At 53.9% G+C, this 20,435-nt stretch overlaps 2 protein-coding genes across 3 annotated transcripts; both read left to right on the top strand.

Annotated features, from left to right (window-relative positions):
• The first annotated feature begins 34 nt into the window (after positions 1–34).
• COMMD3 (COMM domain containing 3) lies at positions 35–3,519 on the top strand. Of its 2 annotated transcripts, none has more exons than XM_075705142.1 (8): positions 35–167; positions 1,191–1,302; positions 1,408–1,471; positions 1,575–1,609; positions 1,933–1,993; positions 2,080–2,136; positions 2,246–2,305; positions 3,380–3,519. In XM_075705142.1, the coding sequence occupies exons 1-8, from the start codon at positions 35–37 to the stop codon at positions 3,437–3,439; spliced, it is 582 nt and encodes a 193-aa protein (XP_075561257.1). In that variant the 3' UTR covers positions 3,440–3,519. The 2 variants fall into 2 exon arrangements, with proteins under 2 accessions (XP_075561257.1, XP_075561256.1); XM_075705141.1 differs by having other exon boundaries at positions 35–174; positions 1,174–1,302.
• A 7,455-nt stretch (positions 3,520–10,974) lies between these two features.
• On the top strand, positions 10,975–14,655 carry BMI1 (BMI1 proto-oncogene, polycomb ring finger). Its single transcript, XM_075705140.1, has 9 exons — positions 10,975–11,086; positions 11,503–11,599; positions 12,338–12,393; positions 12,507–12,557; positions 12,822–12,930; positions 13,021–13,066; positions 13,632–13,730; positions 14,159–14,239; positions 14,326–14,655. The coding sequence occupies exons 1-9, from the start codon at positions 10,975–10,977 to the stop codon at positions 14,653–14,655; spliced, it is 981 nt and encodes a 326-aa protein (XP_075561255.1).
• Positions 14,656–20,435: the final 5,780 nt, after the last annotated feature.

Below are 20,435 nucleotides of genomic sequence, written 5' to 3'. Positions count from 1 at the left end.
ACGTGGGCGCGTGTCGAAGGTCACGGCGCCCACAATGGAGCTGTCGGCGTACGCGCAGGGCGGCTGGCGGCTTTTGGGGGACCCCCGCCGCTTCCCCCGCCGCCCTTACGCCGCTCTCCTCCGCGCCGCTTTCCGCAGCCTCCTCGATCACCCCCATGCCGGGTTGGGTAAGGCGTGGGGGGGGGTGGGGGGGGTGGGGGGGGGGTCGGTGGTGCTCCGCGGAGCGCGCCGGCGCGCCTTTCTTCCGCGTCGCCCGAATGCACGCGTGTCCGTGCCGGCGTCCACCCCCCCACCCCTGCACAGGAGGCGGCTCCCACCCGGAGCGTCGCCCGTGGACGGCTCCAGGGTGCCGCTGCGCGGGGTGTCAGCGCTAATGCGCGCCTGCTTCAGCAAAGCTTAAACCCGCCGAAAATAGAAGAGGGGCGGGGGGGGGGGGGGGGGGGCGACACGACGACACGGCCCGGGACGGGATCCCCCGCACGTTCGTGCCCGGGTGGCAGGGCAAGGAGGCGGCTTTCCCCGGTCGCCCCGATGCGACCGTGGTTTGTTGTTTTGGGTTTTGTTTTTTTGTTTTTTTTTCGCGCGTGGACGCTTCCCACGGCAATCCGGGCGCGAGGGTGTAGGGCCGTGCAATTAATTTGGCGGTGTTAATGAGGCCGCCTCCGCGCACGGAGGGAGCCGCCGGTGCCGGCGGGCAGCCCCGGTCCCCGCCCGGCCGGTGGCTCCGGCTCCGCTCCTCGCCTTTGGCGACGGGCTTCTGCGAAGCGCGGACGGGGCTTGGAGAGGAAATTGAGATTTTTCCCTTCTTTTTTTCTTTTTTTTTTACCTCCCCCCCTCCTTTATTTTAATGGGAAGGAGATGGAGAGGCGGCGGGGCGTGCATCGCCGGGCAGCCCCGCCTGGTACGGCTCGCACCGGCCAGCGCTTCAGCCCCTCTCCTCTTCCTCGTCCTCCTCCTCCTCCTCCTCCTCCTCCTCCTCCTCCTCCTCCTCCTCCTCCTCCTCCTCCTCCTCCTCCTCCTCCTCCTCACACCTTGCCTGCTCGCTCCGTCCTTTCGCTCTGAAACACCAAACGTGTTTCATGTTGAAGTTTTTGTGGGAAAGCTACCGTTCAAAGGGCGAGCAGCAGCGCTGGGTACCGTGTGCTGGGATTTGGCAAATAAGTGTGTCATCAGTGATTCATTTGTTTTAGACGATCCAGACCTGAAAGATATTGACCCGACGGTATTAAAACATTGCCATGCTGCGGCTGCAACGTGTATTCTGGAGGCAGGAAAGCACAAAGCCGACATTGCTGCTATAAGGTACTAACACTTTGAAGCTACCCCATTTTTTCTAGCGGTTGTTACTTTAAACTGTACTGCTGAGTTAATGTTAACAGAAAACTAATAAATTCTTTTTCCCTGTAGCACATGTCTAGAAGACTGTAAACTGGATAAAGAGAGAATAGAACAATTTTGCACCGAATATCAGGTTTTTAAACCAATTTTAACATACTTATATTTTCTTTCTCTCATAGGAATTTATTGAACCTAGCAAATTTTTTTTTCCTTTTTTTTTTTTTTCCCCCCACCAGAAAAACAAGGATGCATTGGAAATCCTATTGGGAAGGTAGGTCAATCAGTCAGCACAGATACATAGTTTCAATTACAGCAACTTTGAAACTGTCCTGGAAGACACCTATGCATACTTTAGCTGATTAAAGTAAGAAATACTGTTCCATTAAAAAAAAAAAAAAAGTACATTTTTAACGAACTTTAGAAAACAGCTCTTGAAACTTTTCTTCCTCCTTTTGGAATTCTAGTCTTAAGAAACTTCTTGAACTTTTCAAGAAGCATTACAAGGAGCGTGAAAAAGTTACTTGCTGATGGACAGCTTGAGAAAATGACATTTTTCTCTTAGTGCGGGGAACTTGTAACTGTTGTGTCTTTCAGCATAGGCAGATCTCCTCTCCATATAACTGATGTGTCTTGGCGCTTGGAATATCAGATCAAGGTAATTTGAACACATCAAGGTGTTTCTTTAGTCTGTTTCAGTGCTGAGACCTGACTTTTTTTCTATGCTCTGTGTTTTTAATGTAGAGCAATCAACTTCATAAAACTTACCAGCCTTCCTACTTGGTGACCTTAAATGTAGAGGTACTGTACTCCCAGCACCCTCAGAGGAAAAAATGCAATTTCATTATAATTTTTTTAATGAAACAGACATTGTTGGGTTTTGTTTGTGTTTTTTTTTTTTCCTCTTCAGAACAGTGATTCAGGATCACACCCAGATGTTAGTTTTAGTTGCACAATGGAGCAATTACAGGTACTTCTTTCCTTCATTATTGTTTCTATGCTTGGCTCCAGTTGTGGATATAAATGTTCTTAACAACTTGCCAATCAAAATGAAGTCATATATACTATTATAAAAAAAAAAAAAATCCAGGACTGGGAGGGTAGGGGAGGATCTTCTACAAAAATTATCCGAGTGTAGTTTTCCTGTCTTCTCAAATAAAGTTGCAAAGTAACTGATTTTAGTTGCATGGGGAGCATTTTACATACGTGCATAAATATTTTGTCTGTTTTCATAACTGTCATGTATATGTAACATATATGTATGGGAGGAAATACATCATTTTTCTGAAACTCTGATCTCCCGTGCTTTAGAGAAATGATTAAAGAAGCTGGTTCAATGATTTAAATGTGTCACGATTAAAAATAGAGAACGAACTGAAGGCTCTTCAGTGGTGTTAATGACATGTAAGAAATGTACTGAAACAAACGTTGATCTTTGTTTAGCGATTTAAATGTGTAACTGAACAATAGAGGTATTGTAATGCTTGGAAGTGACCAAACTCTGGAGGATTGGGCAGAGGGGTTGGGGGGAGAGGAAAAGCAAGATATTAAAACTAAAGGTTTACACCTCTCCTTTTTTCATGTGTGTCTCAAAAGTTGTCCTTCACTTAATAATGAGTGTTTTGAATTGGTTTGCTGACTCGGTTAGATCTGACGTGCTTTGGTTGGAGAATGGTCCTAGTACAAAATTACACTCAAGGTATTTTCAGTATTTTAGAAATGTATATGGTACTTCAAAGCCTAGAGCAAATGTCAGCGTTAGCCATTGTAACGATGCCGATAAAATCTACGTGTTAGGAGTAGTGATCTATTTTACTAGATGATTGTATACGTTAAAAGGTGTTTTCCTTCAGCTCCCACTTTTCTTACTACATGGTAAAAGAGGGAGCTATTTAATTACTCGCTGGCATTGTTCATCAATTGCAACATTTCTTGTGGTATAAGGTGATGGTTTCCCACGACTCTGCGTATAAAAAAGTATCATGTTCTACTAGCTGACCTTTTAAAAAATATGTTTATTCTGAGACAGTATTTCATCTCTTAGGATTTAGTTGGAAAACTAAAAGATGCTGCAAAAAGTCTAGAAAGAGCGACTCAGATGTGATTGAAGGAAGGTGTCAGCCTGCTGAGCTGAAGTACTCTCATTCCTAAGAGTGTCTTCTAAAAGACAAATGTCTTTCATCTCTGGATGTAAACTGTTCTTTTTTTTTTTTTTTTTTTTAATTCCTTGGATGCGAATTAAGTGAAATAACTGTTTTTTACGACCGCACTTGGTATTCCTTGCTCGTGTCATTTTTTTTTTTAATTAACTCTTGTTAAATATTTGCTTAACTGTCGTGTCTTCAAAACACTCTTTCTATTTTATTTTGTGTATTTTTAGAATGGTCACTGATTACTTTTCTCTGGGATCTAATAAAGTTTATTCGCTCCCGTTCCGCAATTTCTGTGGGTGAATTAGCTGTACCTAGAAGTCAGATGCTGAGCGCTAGATCGGCTCCGTCAGGCGAAAACCCCTTCCTCCCGTGCCGCTGCTGCGGCGCGTTTGCCAAATTGCCCATCGCGCTCCGGTATCGCGCTCCGGTATCGCGCTCCGACTGATCTTGCGGCTCCCGTGAGAGCAAAGGTCGGTCCGCGGCGCGGGAGCGGAGCGGGACTTCAGCTGCATCCGAGGGAGCCGGGGCGCCTGACGGGCAGCGGCGGGGCCGCCGTCGGCTCCGGCTCGACGGCGTCTCCCCCCTCGCGGGGCCGCGGCTCTCCCCTCCCGCTCGCCCCGGGCCGCCCCGGCTCCGGCGGCCGCCGCGGGGCCCGCCCGCACCTGCCGGCGGGGGAAGAGCGGCCCCGCGGAGGAAGCGCGGCGGCGGACGGGCCCTCGCCGCCCCGCCGCGGCGCCCGGCCGGGCTCTTCCCTCCCCGCTCCGCCGTGCCCGGGGCCGCGGGCGGCGTCCCGCCCGGGGGCGGCGGCGGGCGCCCGCCGGGGTCTCCCCGCTTCCCTCCCGCCCGCTCCGCCGGCGCCCGGCGCTCCTCGTCCCCCTCCGCGGGGCGGGGGACACCGCGGGCGCCCGCGACAGCCGCTCCCCGCCGCCGCTCGGGGGGCCCCCGGGGCGGGCCGGGGGCCGCCGCTGCGGGCGGGGAAAGCGGCGGCGCGGCCCCCGAGGGCACGCGTGGCCCCGCGCAGCCCCGGCGGGGCGAGGGGGGGCGGCGGCGGGCGGGCACGAGGCGGCGGAGGCGCGAGGCCGCGGCGCGGCGTGGCGGCGCGCGGGGGGCTCGCTGCGTGGCGGGACGGGGCGCGCGGGGCGGGGGCCGGGGGCGGCGGGTGGGAGCGCGCAACAAGTGCGCGGGGGGGGGCGGCGAGCGCAGGGGGCCGGGCGGCGTGGGGGGCCGGCGGGCGGGCAGGGCGGCTGCGGCGGGGGGGGGATGGAGAGGGCAGCGCCGGGCGGGGCGGGGCGGGGCCGCACCTCGCGGGGTGGTCGGTGGGGTGAGGGGGGGGGGAGCCGGTGCTCGGGACGGGGCGGGGGGGGGCGCGGAGCCCGGGCGGGGAGGGAGGCGCGGGGCGGGCGGCGGCCGCGGGCGCGGAGCGGGGCCGGGGGTCGGGGGCGGGCGGGCGGCGCGGCGGGGAAAAGGAGGCATCGGCGGCGCGCGGGCGAGCGCGTGCAGGGCCGGGGGGAGGGGAGGGAGGGAGGGGGCGGCGGGCGGGGGAGGGGAGGGAGGGAGGGAGGCGGGGGGGGGGGGAGGAGGCGGCCGGGTTGCGGGATTGGGTCACGGGGAGGCTGCCGGGCCCCGGCGGCAGCGCCGCTAATTCCCAGGCCGCCCTTAAGGAATGAGGCGCCCCACGTGACGCTGGCGGGGCGGGCGAACTCCGAGCCATTTTGGGGACGGTGTCAGTTTCCACTGTGTGCCTTCAGCGTTGCATTCTTCCCTCCTCCGCCCTCCTCCCGCCCGCCCGCCCGCCCGCCCTCCTTCCCTCCCCGGGTCCCCGCCACCAACTATGAAATAACAACAACAATAATACTCGTAATAAGAATAATACTAATAAAAAAGGGAGCGCGAGCGAGGCCGCGAGGCGGAGCGGGGGGCAGAGGGAGAGACAATGGGCTGGTGGAGAGAGGACCCATCCGGACCGGGGAGACTTTGCGCTCCCAGCGCCTGAGCCGCCCGGGCGGCGAACTCGGAGGGCGAGCGAGGGAGCGAGAAGGGCCGGTGGACGCCAGCAGCAACCCGGCTGTTTTGTAACTAACATGAGCGGAGCGCAGCGGCGGCGGCGGCAATAAGCTTATTGCAATTGACAGCGTCTGCAGTTCATTTCAAGATGGCCGCTTGGCTCACATTCATTTTCTGCTGAACGACTTTTAACTTTCATTGTCTTTTTTGGCCGCTCCGATCATCACCCACCGGCTCCGTTTTCCGGGTACGTATGAAGCGAGGTGTCGCCTTACCAAGGGCGGGGGGCGAAGGGGGCTCGGCGGCGGTTTTCGGCCGGTTTGGGGGCTGCAAAGGGGAGCCTAGGTGTCCCCCGAGCTCTCCGTATGGGAAAAGCGCTGACAGGCTGCTCCAGCCACACACACACACATATAGGCACGCAGCAGCAGCAGCAGCAGCCTGTGCACTCGCTGGCGTTGCGCACCCACATTTGCAAATTTTAGTTCCTTTCTTTCTCCAGACGCCCCCTAAAACCTTTCCGTGCACATGGCCCCCGAGGAGAATATTTATATTTCCAGACCCTGCTGCCAGCCCGGCCCGAGCGCCCTTTGTTTAAAGGCAGATTTTGATTAAACAGGGACGTTCGTGAAATCTGGAGCTGCCTGGGTCAAGTGATTTCAGTCCTCCCCGAAAGAAATGTGTCTGGGGGAGGTTAAAATGTCAGATAACGCACCCATTTTATAGAGATAGAGCCAGCGGGGGGTAGCGATCCTCCTGGAGGGGTTGTTAGGCGGCGGGGCACCCAGCAGAAAATGTTATTAACTTAAGTTGGACAAGTACTTGTGTGAAATTGGATGGGTTGTAAGATGGCGGTTCCCAGTTGTTTCCAATGCCTCCTCTTACATTTCTCCTCTAAATGCTAAAGTTCGGGGGGTTCTGCCTGCTGGGAGAGGAAAGGGGTGGCCAACACCGAGAAATAACTTTTGGGGGGGCTAAGGGCAGCAGTTTGGCCGCGATCTTGGGGAGCTGGGGCGTGCGGTTTGCTGGAGCCTTTGGAGCAAAGGTGATGTGTCTGTGGGACGCAGGGGGGGGTTTTGGATTTCTTTTCTCTGGTTGGGGTTTTTTTTTCTTTTTTTTTTTTTTTTTTTTCCTCCTGAGCCCGGGAAGGGTAAATTTACGTGAAATCCTTTGTCAGATCTTAAAAGATGTCACGAGTGGGCTCCTCGTGCTGCTGATGGGCAGCACTGGAAAGTTGCTGGTGTATGTTTTTGTAATTGTCTGGCCTTGGCAATATAGAACGCGGGATGTTTCTCTGTGTTTACTGTAAATATTTGCAAATAATCAGGTAAAAATGAGCAGAAAAATCGCATTTCTGTAAAAGTGAGAGAGTCACTTTTCAGCCTCCAGAAACTTTCCTTCCCTCCTCCACTCTCCAGAAAAGTTGGGGAAAACCTGGGCGTGTGCGCCCGTTTGCAAGCTTGGCATTAAAAGGATTTTTTGCGTAGTCCGTAGTGGTCAGAGCGGCTGATTTTATGGGGCTGTCCCAAGGACCGGGGAGATGCTGGAAATACAGTCCAGTAAGACTACTTTGAGTGCCTCTGTGCAGTGCGTCCTGGAAACTGAGACAGACTTGTGTTGCAGTTTGCCAGAGACACGGAGGGTTGACCTACCTGATCGCTTAGATAGTACAAAATTAACATTTTAGTGTGGTTTTAAAGTAGACGGGTAGTGCCCTTCACCTAGTTCCAGGGAGGCGATTTGAAGGATTGGGGTCCTTTGGCACTGTGTTGCCAATATTCAGGTCTTTCCTGGCTGCAGCGAGCTGGGCAGAGATATTTGAGCTCCGTGTGCCTTCCCTGGAAGCAGCACCGTCCCCCCCTTTAAAACATATGTGGCCATTCTTAAGCGAAAGAGTAATAACAGGCTCGATGGTAAAAGTGGCTCTGACTGATAATAGGTGAGGATGTAGAATGACGGCTGCTTTATTCCTGATGAGAGTTTTCCGAGAGGAGATGGGTGCAAAGTACACAAACCCACCCGAGTGATGCTTCTGGTTTTCATGTATGTATTTTCTGTTAGAGACCTGTCGAGCAAGGTTTGATAGCTTATTGCCTTTATAGATTTTTAATAATGTAGCTGATTCTTAGCAGGAGAATGCGCTTCTGTTTTTCTTCATTTTGACATAACCCGTTTAAGGCCTCTAAATAATCAGTTGGCTGGCAGTGTTTACTTCTAGAGAGTATTATCTCCGTATATTTTACGTTTAGTTGTTCCGTGTGTCAATGTGTAAATATATATTGTCCTGGTTAAGAGGCTGTTTGTATTGACTGCGTGAAGTGTTGGTATTCGCCGTGCTATCAGCCCGAGCAGAAAAAAAAAAAAAAAAATCTGAAAGGGTTTCCCTCGTACCAAAATATTAAGCTCGGGCTGCTGTAGTAAAATGCGCTGCGTTCGTGTTACATACCCGCAGGCACAGACACGCGTGTGCGTGTGCCTGTACGGGTGGCTTTTGGGGAGAAGTTAGGCGCCTGGTTCAGCTCGCTGGAGAAAATCACTGATTTCAAAGATAGCTCGTAGCACGTTGAAAACGTGCTAACTTTGGGCAATAAATAATCCGCGTTTAGGGGTTGCTTCGACAAAACAGGTTTCACGGTTGAATTTAATCCCCCTCCATTTAGGAAGGGGCTACGCCTGCGTGAAATAAACGCGTTAATGTCTTGAAAGGTTTGTCCCAGTCTGTCAGGGCTGGGAAGGAATTCTCGGTCAGCCGACTTGCGTGACCTCGGTCACTGCTGGGTTTTTTGGTTCGGATATTTATGAATTATCAGGTAGTGGCTTGAACAAATAAGACACAGAACCGTGAAGGCAGCCTGCCCGTGTTTGAGTGCCCAAAGGGACCTCAGAGTCGCCGGCTTCAGGGCGCTGGACTCTTCAGAGAGGGGTGCAGAAGCCCCGGCTCTGCCTTTTCTGGGTAAAGCAAGCCCTCGGCATCGGTTTAAAAGTAAGAAGCGGAGGGTCAGGGACCCTGGAAGCGACATTTAAACCGCAGTACAATGCAGCGGGGGTCTTGCTTTCCCGCACGGGGCTAGGAGCAGCTTTGGGGACCTGGTCTGGCTTGGAGCTTCTTGCACTTTGCTTTTCTGCGTGCTGGCCGGCTGTGGTTTGCTGCTGGGGAGTTTTATCTGCTGCTCACTCGAGGGTTCTCCTGCAGCAGCAAGAGAAGTTTCCTGGCCAGGGTCGCTCGTTGGCGCTGTGCGCACTTCTTGAGGAATATTGTACCCCTGTCCTGGGCAGTTTGGCCGAAATTCAAAGCTCTTAGAAAGCTTGGTGTGTTGTCCTTTTTTTCTTTTCCTTTTTTTTTTTTTTTTCTTTTTCTTTTCTTCTTTTTTTCCGCTGCCTAACATCGAAGTTTGCGAGTGGCTGGGGGGAACCTCGCACCTTGAGACTTCTCCATCTCGCACGGTGCTGCAGGGAGAGGTGGCTCGCAAGCTCTGCCTCGGGAGGAGTGGGGACCAAGGGTAGGAGCTGGTGTGCTGGCAGCACTGACACGGGGAGATGAATAGCTTGCATTGGAGCAACGTTGTTACGTTACATTTTTCAGGATCTGGTTGACAGAAAATAATTTACTCTGCAATTGACGTGGCTGACAGGGTTTTTTCCCCCGGTGTACTTTCCCCTTTACCTCTTATTCCCTCTCATTTCAAATAGTATGTGTGCATCTAACGCTGGTGCCAGTGCATCCGATGGGGGTTTATGGGTTTCAGACTGTGAAAATGACATTTGTTTTTCACTCTTGTCGCTGCATTGTGTTGACAAGGTGTTGATTTAGCTTTAGGAATGATCTGGTCACATGGTCCTTCGCATGTTGTCACTAATGTACCGTTTAAAGTCGGTTTGGGCTTCCCCCCTCCGCCCCCCCCCCCCCTTCCCCCCCGCCGCCTTGGTGTGCTTGATTGCTGAAAAGGGGGTTTCTTGAAGGATCCGGAGACTTGTTTTCTCCCGTCCGAACACCTTACCCTGGTGCTGCAAATCTCTTTCCACCTCTTAGAAAACTTTGCACCGCGCTCGCTTCGTCCGCGGGAGGCTTTTCAAACGAGAGTCAAAAGAGGGGGGGGAAGGAGAGAAAGCGAGAGAGAAAGAGTTGGGGGGGGGGGGGGGAGGAAAGAAGGCGAGAAAGGAGGAAAGGGGAGCAGGGGGGGAGAGAGGATGCCGGCGGCGCGGAGCGGGAGCCGGGGCTCGGCACCCCGCCGGCGGTGCGGGGGGCTCGGTGCCCGGGAGCGCGGGGCGGCTCGGCACGGCTCGGCTCGGCTCGGCGGAGGGAGGGAGGGAGCGGAGGGGGAGAGGAGCGATCTCAGACCAGCTCCTCGCACCGAGTCGACGTGGAGAGAGGCCCCTGAGAGGATCCGAAATGGCCGAGGCTCGGGAGGAGCCTCTGGCGCTCGCCTCCGCCGGGCTGAGACCCCAAAGCCCGGCTCAGCCCCGCGGCAGCTCCCGCCGCCCGGGCGGCCCCGCACCGCGCCCCGGGCACCCTCCGGGCTGCGGCACCCCGACCCCGCCCGGGCCGCCCCCCCCCCCCGCCCCGTCCTCCCGCCTTCCCTCCCCCTCCCCTCGCCACCGGGCTCCCAGACCCCCGCGGGCTCCTCGACTCCTCCACCCCCTCCGCCAGCCCCCGGGCCCCGCGTCCCACCCCCTGGCCCGGCTCGGCTCGGCCCGGCCCGCCCCCCCCCCCCACCCCCCCCCTCCTCCCCGGCCGCCCCCCCCCCCGCCCGGCTCTCGTGTGTTCCCAGCGGTGGCAGGATGCCAAGTGTAAGTGTAAGTTGCTATAGCAACCCCCTCGGAGAGCGGAGCAGATCCGGATCGGCACCGAGCAGCAGCGGCAGCCGCCCGGACCCCCCTGGCGGGGCCGGCCCCGCCGCCCCGGTGCCCGGCCCCGCTCCGAGGTGCGTGTGTGTCCCCCCCCCCCCGTCCCTCCCCCCGCCGCCCCTCCCCGCTCTCCGGAAATGCCAGGGCAGCCGCACCGGGAGGCGCTGGTTCCCCTTTGTGCTGCTCGCCGGCAGCCCGGTGCCCGGCCGCCCCCCGCTCCGCAGCTCCCCGCCGCCCCGCCGCCGCCCCGCCGAGCCGCCGGCGGAGCCCCGGCCGCCCGCTGCCCCGCCGCGCCGCCGGGAGAGCCCGTGCCCGCCGGGGAGCGGCGCGGTGGGTGCCGCGGCGGGACCGCGCCTCCGCGGGGCTGCGCCCGGGCCGGCCCGCCGCGGTGCGGGGCGCTGCGGGGACGCCCCGGGACCGGCCCCGGGACCGGCCCCCGCCCGCCGCCCGGCCCCGGGACCGGCCCCCGCCCGCCGCCGCCGCCGCCGCCTTCCGCGCGTTGCCTCCCCCTGCGCCGGGGGATGCGGCCGCGGCGGGGACGGGGCCGCGGCGGGGCTCGGCACCTGGGACGCCGCCGCGCTCGCCCCCGCTGATCCGCCCTCCGTGTGTGTCTTGCAGAGCCGCCCCTCGCCACGCCAACATGCACCGAACGACCAGAATCAAAATAACCGAGCTAAACCCCCATCTCATGTGCGTGCTCTGCGGCGGGTACTTCATTGATGCGACAACCATCATAGAGTGCCTCCACTCCTGTAAGTACGACCGGGCGCTCCGCGTTGCTCCCCCGCCGCTTCCCACCTTTCCCGGCATCCCGGGAGCGCACACGCACACAAAAAGCCCAAGCCCAAACCCCCGGCAAGCCCGAACCCCCCGAGGTGCTCGGCACCGCCGCCTCCCCGACGGGCTGGGAAATAGGTGGCCCGGCCGCCGTGCAGTTTTTCTGACGACGGCCCTACGGTCTTTGTTAAAGTAATAATATATGTACTCTAAGCGTCCCCTTTTCATGGTAATCGCAGCTTATTTGGGTATTTGTTTAGCTTAAGCAGCGCGCTGCTGACAATGGACGATTTGCCCTAGCTTGCATAGTTTAGAAAATCGCACCTCGATCTATGCATATCTGAGCGTCACCTACGACCATCACTAAAAGGCTTTCGTGTTTGACTTCCAGTCTGTAAGACCTGTATCGTGCGTTACTTGGAGACCAGCAAGTATTGTCCCATCTGTGATGTCCAAGTTCACAAAACTCGACCGCTTTTGAATATAAGGTAGGAGAAGGATGCGATGCGCGCCCTGCATCTCTTATTTCACTTTATATGGGGAGACCAGCAGTAGTCGTGCTGATGTTATCTCTTCGTCTGCGATTTAAATCTGAAAGGACTTGTCAATTTACAGGCTAACTCGTGTGTATGCTCCCTCTTTGGAGTTTTGTCATTGATTGAAATTGAAGATTTCTCTGGATGCGAGACAGAAAGTTTTTGTTGGTCTTTTTTTGCATACGCCGACCACTGATGCAACGCCTCTCCCCTCTCCCCCACTCTCATGTGTACCATCCCCACAGTTTCTACCTCCACTTTCTATTTCTCCCAGGCACGCTTCGCTCCAGCCATCGCTCCTAACCATGACAACTCGTGCTGAAACTTTCCAAGCTAAGAGGCAAAAGTCCTTTAAAGCACGCTTCTCCTTTCAGAAATATTTTTTTCTTGTCAGTGCTACTTTTTTCTGTCTTTATTTTCTCGGGAGGACCTGTAGTTTTTAAGGCCTTCCTTCGCCCCGAGAGAATTATTTTTCAGTTGTGGTAGCGCAGATGAGTTTTGGTTTATAGCAGCATTTAGAGCAGTGTTGGTTTGACTGCAAGGTCTTGTAAGTTAACTTTTTATGACTAGCCTCCCACTTTGTAGAAGATGCCTCATTGTTGTGAAAGATTATAAATGAGGAGCGGCCGCTTGGATTAAAATATCCCTTCATCTGCTTAATTGTATGTTTTGGGATTGTTCTTTTTTCAGGTCAGATAAAACTCTCCAAGATATTGTATACAAGCTAGTACCAGGCCTTTTCAAAAGTAAGTAGTTTTTTTCCTAAGAGCAGAAAAACCAAACCAGAGCTGCTATCCTGTATCAATACCAGGAGTTACAGAGCAAATACTAAAAGAAAAATATATGCTTTTCCATCTAGATGAAATGAAAAGAAGAAGGGATTTTTATGCTGCTCATCCGTCAGCTGATGGTAAAACTTCTCGTTCGCAACTTTAATAAATGTAGCATCGGCCTAGACGCTTTGCTGTTTCCTTTTTAACTTACAAGTTATGTGTTACTGTGACAGAATTTTAAGTAGTAAATTCAGCATTAAAAAAGTTTATTGTTTTAACAGTTAGGTAGCTTTAATTCATAATCTTACTATGGAGATTTTTTTTTTTTCTTGTTACTGAGAATTGCCATTCTTCCTGATTTGAATTTCAAAATGTAAATTATTGTGGAAATTTCTGCGCAGCTGCCAATGGCTCTAATGAAGACAGGGGAGAAGTGGCTGACGAAGACAAAAGAATTATAACAGACGACGAGATAATAAGCTTATCCATTGAATTCTTTGACCAGAATAGGCAAGTTCCAGAATGGCAATATTTTATGTTTACCTGACTGATAGCAGCTGTATTTATTATTTGTTGTAATTGTTTCATTTCTTCTCACAGACTGGAACGAAAAGGAAATAAGGAGAAAGAAAAATCAAAGGAAGAGGTAAATAACTTTCCTTTACTCCAGAGGAAACATAACACACACAAACATCTTTGGGGCGGGTTTGTAGCTGAGAAAAACACATAGGCATGTGTACCTAGCACAAAAGAAACACACCTCCCGTTATGGGGCTAGGTACAGAAGAGGTAGAACATCTTCATATGGCTGTATATGTAAGCAACTCTTTAAAATAAAAAAAATACCTTTGGTATTACTTTTAAAGCAGAATCTGATTTTTTGACAAATTCTGCAATAAATTTCTATTTTCATAAATTATTAATTAATAAAAAATTTAATATGCCATGCATGTATATCCTAAAAAGGCATTTAGTATGAGATACAAATCTTTATGTACAAAAATAGTTGCATTTTTTTATTACTTTCTCTGGAACTGTAATTTACCACTTATTTCTGTTGTTCCTTCTAAGGCAGCAGGAATTGTTATGTTCTAGTTCCTAATTTAATAAAGTGCATTTTTTAAAAAAAATGACGTGAAATGTTGGAATACAACTTTGGCGGGAGTAACTGCTTGTCCTCAGGAGACTGATTTTCTTTACTATGCCGTCAGGTGAATGACAAAAGATACTTGCGCTGCCCAGCAGCAATGACAGTGATGCATCTAAGAAAGTTCCTGCGGAGTAAAATGGATATACCTAACACTTTCCAGGTACCTATGGAGAAAGAGTCATTTTTTTTTTTAACATCAGTCTTGCTATTCTAAGCCTGCGAACGCTGGTTAGCCCTCATTTTCTCATTACAGCCAGTTCCAGCAAGTGGTAGCTACCAAGTGTTTCTGGTGTGTGCAATACGTTGATGGGATTATGAACATTATTTTTAAAATGTCTATCCGGAGAGTTTGGTGACACTGTAATTTTTTATTGCTGTAAATATCGAGGTATCAAGAAATTGCTCCTTAATGGGTTTCAAAGATATCTAATGGGTAGGGAAATTCCCTATTTCCTGCTGGGTTTGGCAGAGCATTTTTTTCAATTTTCTGCGAGATATGGCAGCGGGGCTGCTTCCACCTTAGAGCAGTCATACGCTAGGGGTAAATGCCTGGGTGCTCCTTAATGCAAGGATTCGTATCTTGAACAGATCGATGTGATGTACGAAGAGGAGCCTCTGAAGGACTACTACACCCTAATGGATATCGCCTACATCTACACCTGGAGGCGGGTGAGTATCTCCAGCGCGCCTCCTCCCGGGGGGTGCGGGTCGTGGCTGGGGAGGGCGCTTACCCGCGTCTCCCCTTTGCCTTGCAGAACGGGCCTCTCCCCCTGAAATACCGGGTCCGACCTACCTGCAAGAGGATGAAGATCAGTCACCAGAGGGAAGGCTTGAATAACAGCGGGGAGCTGGAAAGTGACTCTGGGAGCGACAAGGCGAGCAGCCCGGCGGGAGGCATCCCCTCCACCTCCTCCTGTTTGCCCAGCCCCAGCACGCCGGTCCAGTCTCCTCACCCCCAGTTCCCCCACATCTCCAGCACCATGAACGGCACCAGCAGCAGCCCCAGCAGTAACCACCAGTCCTCCTTCACCAACAGAGCACGGAAAACGTCGATAAATGGCTCCTCGGCCACTTCATCTGGTTGACGCGCCAACCAGGCTACCGCCCCCCCCCGCCCCTCCTTTATATAGATCTCTCCATGCCATTACAGCTTTATAGATGCTAATCCATGTGACTATCGTCCAAATTGCTTTCTTTTGTAGTGACACTGAACTTGGCTATAAAAGGCGGACTAGGTGACATTCGGGATGGACGTTAATGGAAACGCAAGATTGAAATGTAAATTGTTTTCAGAGGACTGGGAAGCAAACAAAAGTTACACCTTCACCTGTTCTGAGTGATGCGGAGTTGTTTCTGTCCCCATCATCTGGACTCGGGAGTCTCCAGAAGACGATACAAATCCCGGGAAGTAGTTTGTTAATCCAGACTAACTCCTCCATTGCGTTCTCTTCGATTGTTATTGTTCTTATGCTGTTTTGTGAACCTGTAGAAAGCAAGTGCTTTTTCATCTTGAAATCAAACAAAACCGAAAGAATATGCATAGAATAATGCATATATGTAGCCATGTCACTGTGAATAACAATTTTTGCGTATTAGCCATTTTGATTCTTATGTTGCATCTTTTACTTCTCTGTTGCTGCGCAGAACCGATCAAAAGAAAAGTAAACTTCAGTTTTACAATCTGTATGCCTAAAAGCGGGTATTACCGTTTTATTTACTGACTTGTTTAAATGATTCGCTTTTGTAAGAATCAGATGGCATTATGCTTATTGTACAATGCCATATTGGTATATGACATAACAGGAAACAGTATTGTATGATATATTTATAAATACTATAAAGAAAATATTGTGTTTCATGCACTCATGATATGGTTGTTAAATTTCTAAACTGGTTCGACCCTTGCAGATGCCGCCTGTTTGAGCTTTGCTCATACTGCAAGAAACACTTTGTGTGTGAGAGCTACAGTATTGGGAAAGCACATTCAAGTCTCTGATAACCTGGAGGCAATTGGCAATCTTAAAAGGATTTTACTGGCTTTGTCTTTTTTTCCAAGTGATATATTTTTACTTTACCAATTGTTGAAGTGATGCAGTGAAGCGGGGGCGGGGGGGGGGGGGCGGGGAAGTTAAGGGACGTGGAAGTCTTTGACCTGTTTGATTACCTTTTTATTATTTGGTGTGGTGGGATTGTGTTTTTAAAAGCACATGGAATCATTACAGAAGCCATAAACTATTTGGTATAAATTTTAAGGAACCAGCAAGTTGCTGGATGAAGGCGTTTTATCTAAATTTGTTTTAATATATATGTATATGGTACAGTACTAACTTCATTAAAATTTAACAGGTACTTTAATATTTCCAATAAATTGTGGAGAATGCCTCCTCTTTAATGGCCTGCAAATAGGTGCATTTTATTAGAGGCTTCTAAGGGTATTATTTTTTCAGTAGAAGGAACTTTTCCACCATAAAATATGAACAGCCCAGACCACTTTTCAGTTTGTGCTTTGCTTTGGTCGAACTTCGTGTGTGTTCATCACCCATCAGTTATACATTTGTGAGGGTGTTTATTCTATATGGATATTGTTTCATGTTTGTACGGGAAAATTGTAGTTAAACATTTCATTGTCTCCAGTCTGCAAAAGAAGCACAATTCTATTGCTTTGTCTCGCTTATAGTCATTAAATCATTACTTTTGCATATAAATTGCTGTTATTTGTCCTGCTTGTTTTTATAGACCAGGTGATTGCAAATCCTCCACAAGGTTATTGCTTATTGATGTATAATGTCTTGTTAAACAAGAGTTGATATTTTTTCCTGTAGTAAACATGTACAGTTCAATTTCAACAGTAAAAACTTCAGTTTTATATACACGAATAACTTTCATTTATAGCTGATCTAAGAAATAAACAAATAAAAGGGATAATTCATTGAAAAATAGCAAATTACCTCTGTTGATAATGTGGTGTTAAAGGACAAACATCTTGTTCTCATTGGAAGTCTTTCTGGGTGTACAAAAGATTTCAGTGAACAGAGCAGTATAGTGCTAAAATAACAACCAAAAAAAAAGCGCCTAGAAATCGCCATGATTTGTTTTGATCGCCTGCCTCGAGAACATTTGCTGTTCTTTATTTGACCCCGAATTATTCTTGAAGATAAGCAAATGGTGTATCCTCACGTCCCGGTCAGGCACAGGTTTTACCTCCTACCTGTTCAAACTTAGCCCCTCTTAAACCTCACTGCCTGGGAAGGGAAGAACACGATTTTTGTGATGGCGAGTGCCAGGTTCCGCCTGCGCTGCTCTGGATTACTTTTTAAAGCCTCAGTGGAACTAAATACGCTTTAATGTAAAGATGTCTCCCCATGCGACCGAGTGTCTATCTTGGCACGATTCCCTCAACTATATGAGTTAATCACACTGTACTGGTTCAATTAATTCACCCAAAGAGCAGCACTGAACCTGCAGCAGAGGGTTGTACGTGAGCGCACCGATCAAATTGCGCTTATTTTTACTGGAAGGAGCTGGTAATGACAACTTTGAGCATCAAAACGGAACTATTCTCGGTCTTTGTAAAGTGTCCGTGAAGCACAAGGCAATGAAACAGGAGCGGGATAATTCCTTTCGAGGTTTATTAAGCTCTTACAGCACTTCCGACATCTCCCAATTTGACATCTCCCGTCTGAAAAAGAACAAACGTTTTCAGTATCTCTCTTGCCGAGCTGCAGAAGCCGCCGAGGATGTTTGTGCTGCCATGTGAAACTTTTGTTTTGCTGCTGGCCCGAGGCAGATGGCACTGCGATGCGTATATATTGCTAAGCACAACTGGGAGGACGATCAAAGATAGCATCTTGATGTTCTACTCGCGAAGCCGCTGTGTCAACCTCCCCGGTTTCACAACATTTTTCCTCGCAGCTGCATAGCGACCGGGTTTCCTTACAAATGTACGTAAACCCTCCCTAGCTGGAAAGAAATCTCAGCTCGGCGTGTGTAAGAAGACCCTTTTCATTATCCGACGTTACGCTGATAGAGATCGAGGGATAAAGGCGAAGTCTGCTGCGCTTTTCTGAGCTTGTTCAACAAGCAATCTGATCAAGGGGAGAGGCAGGGGCGGTGTGTCCCCGCTGGAAAATGATGTTTTCCCGAGTTCGTCCGACCAAATTTTCCGCCCTGCTTCAGCCGCCTGCAGCTCCAAGCAGCGCTTTTGTGCCCGGCCGGAATGGGGGACAGGCGGCAACGATCCAGCCCCGGGGGAGGCGAGGGAGAGGGAGCATAACGAGCTCCACAGGCTTCTGGAGGAGACAGGCGGAAAGAGGGAGAAGGAACGCGGGAATATGCAGAAAAAAGAAAGAGAAGGAGCATGAGGAGCTCGCTACGCCGAGCCGCGTGTCCCCCAGCACCGAGCATTGCTCGAAAGAACCTGCGCCGCCGCCTTCCAGCAGGCCGGTGCCGGCGGGCGGGCACCGCCGAGAAACTCCCGAAAAGCGGCGGCGTCCCGCGGGGAGAGCGCCGGGAGGCTCCCGCCGCAGCGCCGGGGGCCCGGGGAGCGCCGGCGGGAGCTGCGGGGAGCTCCCCTCGCAGGCGACGTTCTCCGATTTTCCGCTAACGACGGCGGGCGCTGAACCCCGAAGGCGGAGGCAAAGCAAGCGGCAGGCGTCCCCGCGGCTGAGGCGATGCTTTCGGTCCCGGTCCCCCCCCAGCCCCGGCTGCCGAGGACGCACCGCTTGTCACCTCCGCCGCCGCACGGCTGCCCGAGGGCTCACTCGTTGCGCTGGGGTTTTTCAAAGCGCGGCCAAAGCAAGTCCTCCCGGGGCCGGTGCGGGGGGGCGAAGCCTCCCCCCTTCCACCCCCGCCACCCCCGCGCCTCTTCCCTTCCTCGCCGCGGCCCCGGAGCGCCCGTCCCCTTCGCCGCGGTGGCGGGGAGCCGGGCTCCTGCCTTCCAAACATCACTTCTGGGCTGTCGGCCGCTCACCGCGCAGCGGCTCCTGCAGTTCCGAGCTTTGCCACCAAAGCGGTTCGCGGGGATGGGGCTGTCTCGCCGTGCCTGGCCCCGCTTTGCAGCCCCGGCGCGGGGCGGGCGGCGGCGGCGGCCCCCGCCGCAGGTAGGGCGGCAGGAGGCGGGCGGCCGCGGCCCCGGCGAGCACCTTGCGCCCTCCCAATTTTAATACGGCGAGATTCTGAGGCGATGTTTACTCAGCTAAGTGTTTCCTGTTTCCGCTGTTAATTTTTAACGTTCTTGTTTCTACTCTGGGTACTTGAAACGGATTTCCTTTATTTTACTACAAACAGTTTCTTTTTCATCTTTTCTGCCCGTCTCCTGCCCAGAGGACGCCCTGAGAAGAACCTGCTCTCCCGCCCGGAGGGCTGCGGATCTCCGCTTTCCGCAGTTCAAAGTCGTTGCCCCGCTCCGAGAGCTCCAAGCCACGGTTGCTTTGTGCTTTATTGCTTCAAGAATTGCACGAGGATTCTGGCAGCGAGGAATTTTTTTTTTTTTTTTTTTTTTTTTCCCCCCCCCCGGCTGTGGCTCCTTCGCTCCTTTTCCCCACGACTGACAGAAGAGTCCCAACCGGGAGAACAGAAAAACTGCTACAGCCCGGTGGGAAGCGGGGCAACTTTCGGTCTCACCGTCTTTGGGGATGGGATATTTGTATTTATTTAACAGTGATGGTGTGGGCTAAAAGAAAAAAAAAAAAAAAATGTCGGTAACGGGTAAAGCACGACGGACACGTAATTCCCATGGCAGACGGAGGTTTTCCCCGCCGGGGGTGGGCAGGGAGAGGGACGTCCATCCCCGCTCGCTGCCGCGGAGCCGCGGGCGCGCCGGGCGGGACAGCGGCGGCCGCGGAAAGGTCGCGGGCGGCGGCGCCGGCGGCGGGCGCTGCCTCAGGGGTGCGAGGAGCCCGCGGGCCTCCCGGCCGCCCCGCCGGCGGGGCGAGCGGCTGCCGCCTGCCCCGGGCCGCGGAAGGCCGGCGGGGAGCCGGGGGTGCCGCCGCGCTCCGCCGGCGGGGACGGGGCTCCCCGGGCTGCCGCCGACTCGCGGCGCTCGGCCCACGCCGCCGCCCGGGAGCAGGCCCGGCCCCCGCGGCGCCCCCGCCGGCTGCCCCGCCGCCGGGCGGGCCGCCCGGCCCGCGCCCCCCACGCCCGGGCAGAGGCCATCTTGCGCCTGCGCAGCTCTCCCGCCTCGCGCCCGCGGAACTGCCCCCGCGCGCCGCCAGATTCGAACGGGGCGCGCGGGGGGCGGCGCGCGGGGTCCCCCCCGGGGCGCTGCGCGCGGCTCCGCGCCGCTCCGCGCCCCCTCCCCCCCCCCCCCCGCGGAGCGCTGCCCGCTCAGCCCCCGCCGGCGCGGGCGGCCGCTGCGGGACGCGGTGCCCCGCTTCGCCGCCGGGCCGGGCCGGGCCGGGCCGGGGGGAGGCGGGCACGCCCGGCGGGCAGCACGCCCGGCCGCGGCCGCCCTCCGCCGGGGCGCAGCGGTGGGGCGGCGGCCCCCGCGCCGCCCTGTGCCCCCGCCTGCCCTTCCCCCCCCCCCGTCCTGCCCTTAGGGTGCCCCAGCGGGCCCGCATATTTGGGGACGCGCGTGCCGGCAAGCGGGCACCGGGACGTGGCTTTGCGGCATCCCCCGGCCGGCTGCGGGGCGCCGCGGTCCCGTCCGCCCTGCCGCAGGGACCCGGCCTCCCTCCGAGGCCGGCCGGCCCCAGCCTTCCCCAGGGCACGGCGGGGCCCCGGGGCGCCCCGACCTCCCCCAGAGCGGGGAGGGGGCCGCGGTAGCCATTTGGCGCCTGTATTTTCATGGCACGCAGCTGAATATCGCACCTCGTCTAGAGAGACAAAGGGCTGCATGTTCCCCATCGCCAGGGAAAGGCAGATGCTC

The sequence above is a fragment of the Pelecanus crispus genome, chromosome 2 (assembly GCF_030463565.1).
Source record: "Pelecanus crispus isolate bPelCri1 chromosome 2, bPelCri1.pri, whole genome shotgun sequence".
Lineage (NCBI taxonomy): Eukaryota > Metazoa > Chordata > Aves > Pelecaniformes > Pelecanidae > Pelecanus > Pelecanus crispus.
This window is presented reverse-complemented; position numbering and strand designations above follow the sequence as displayed.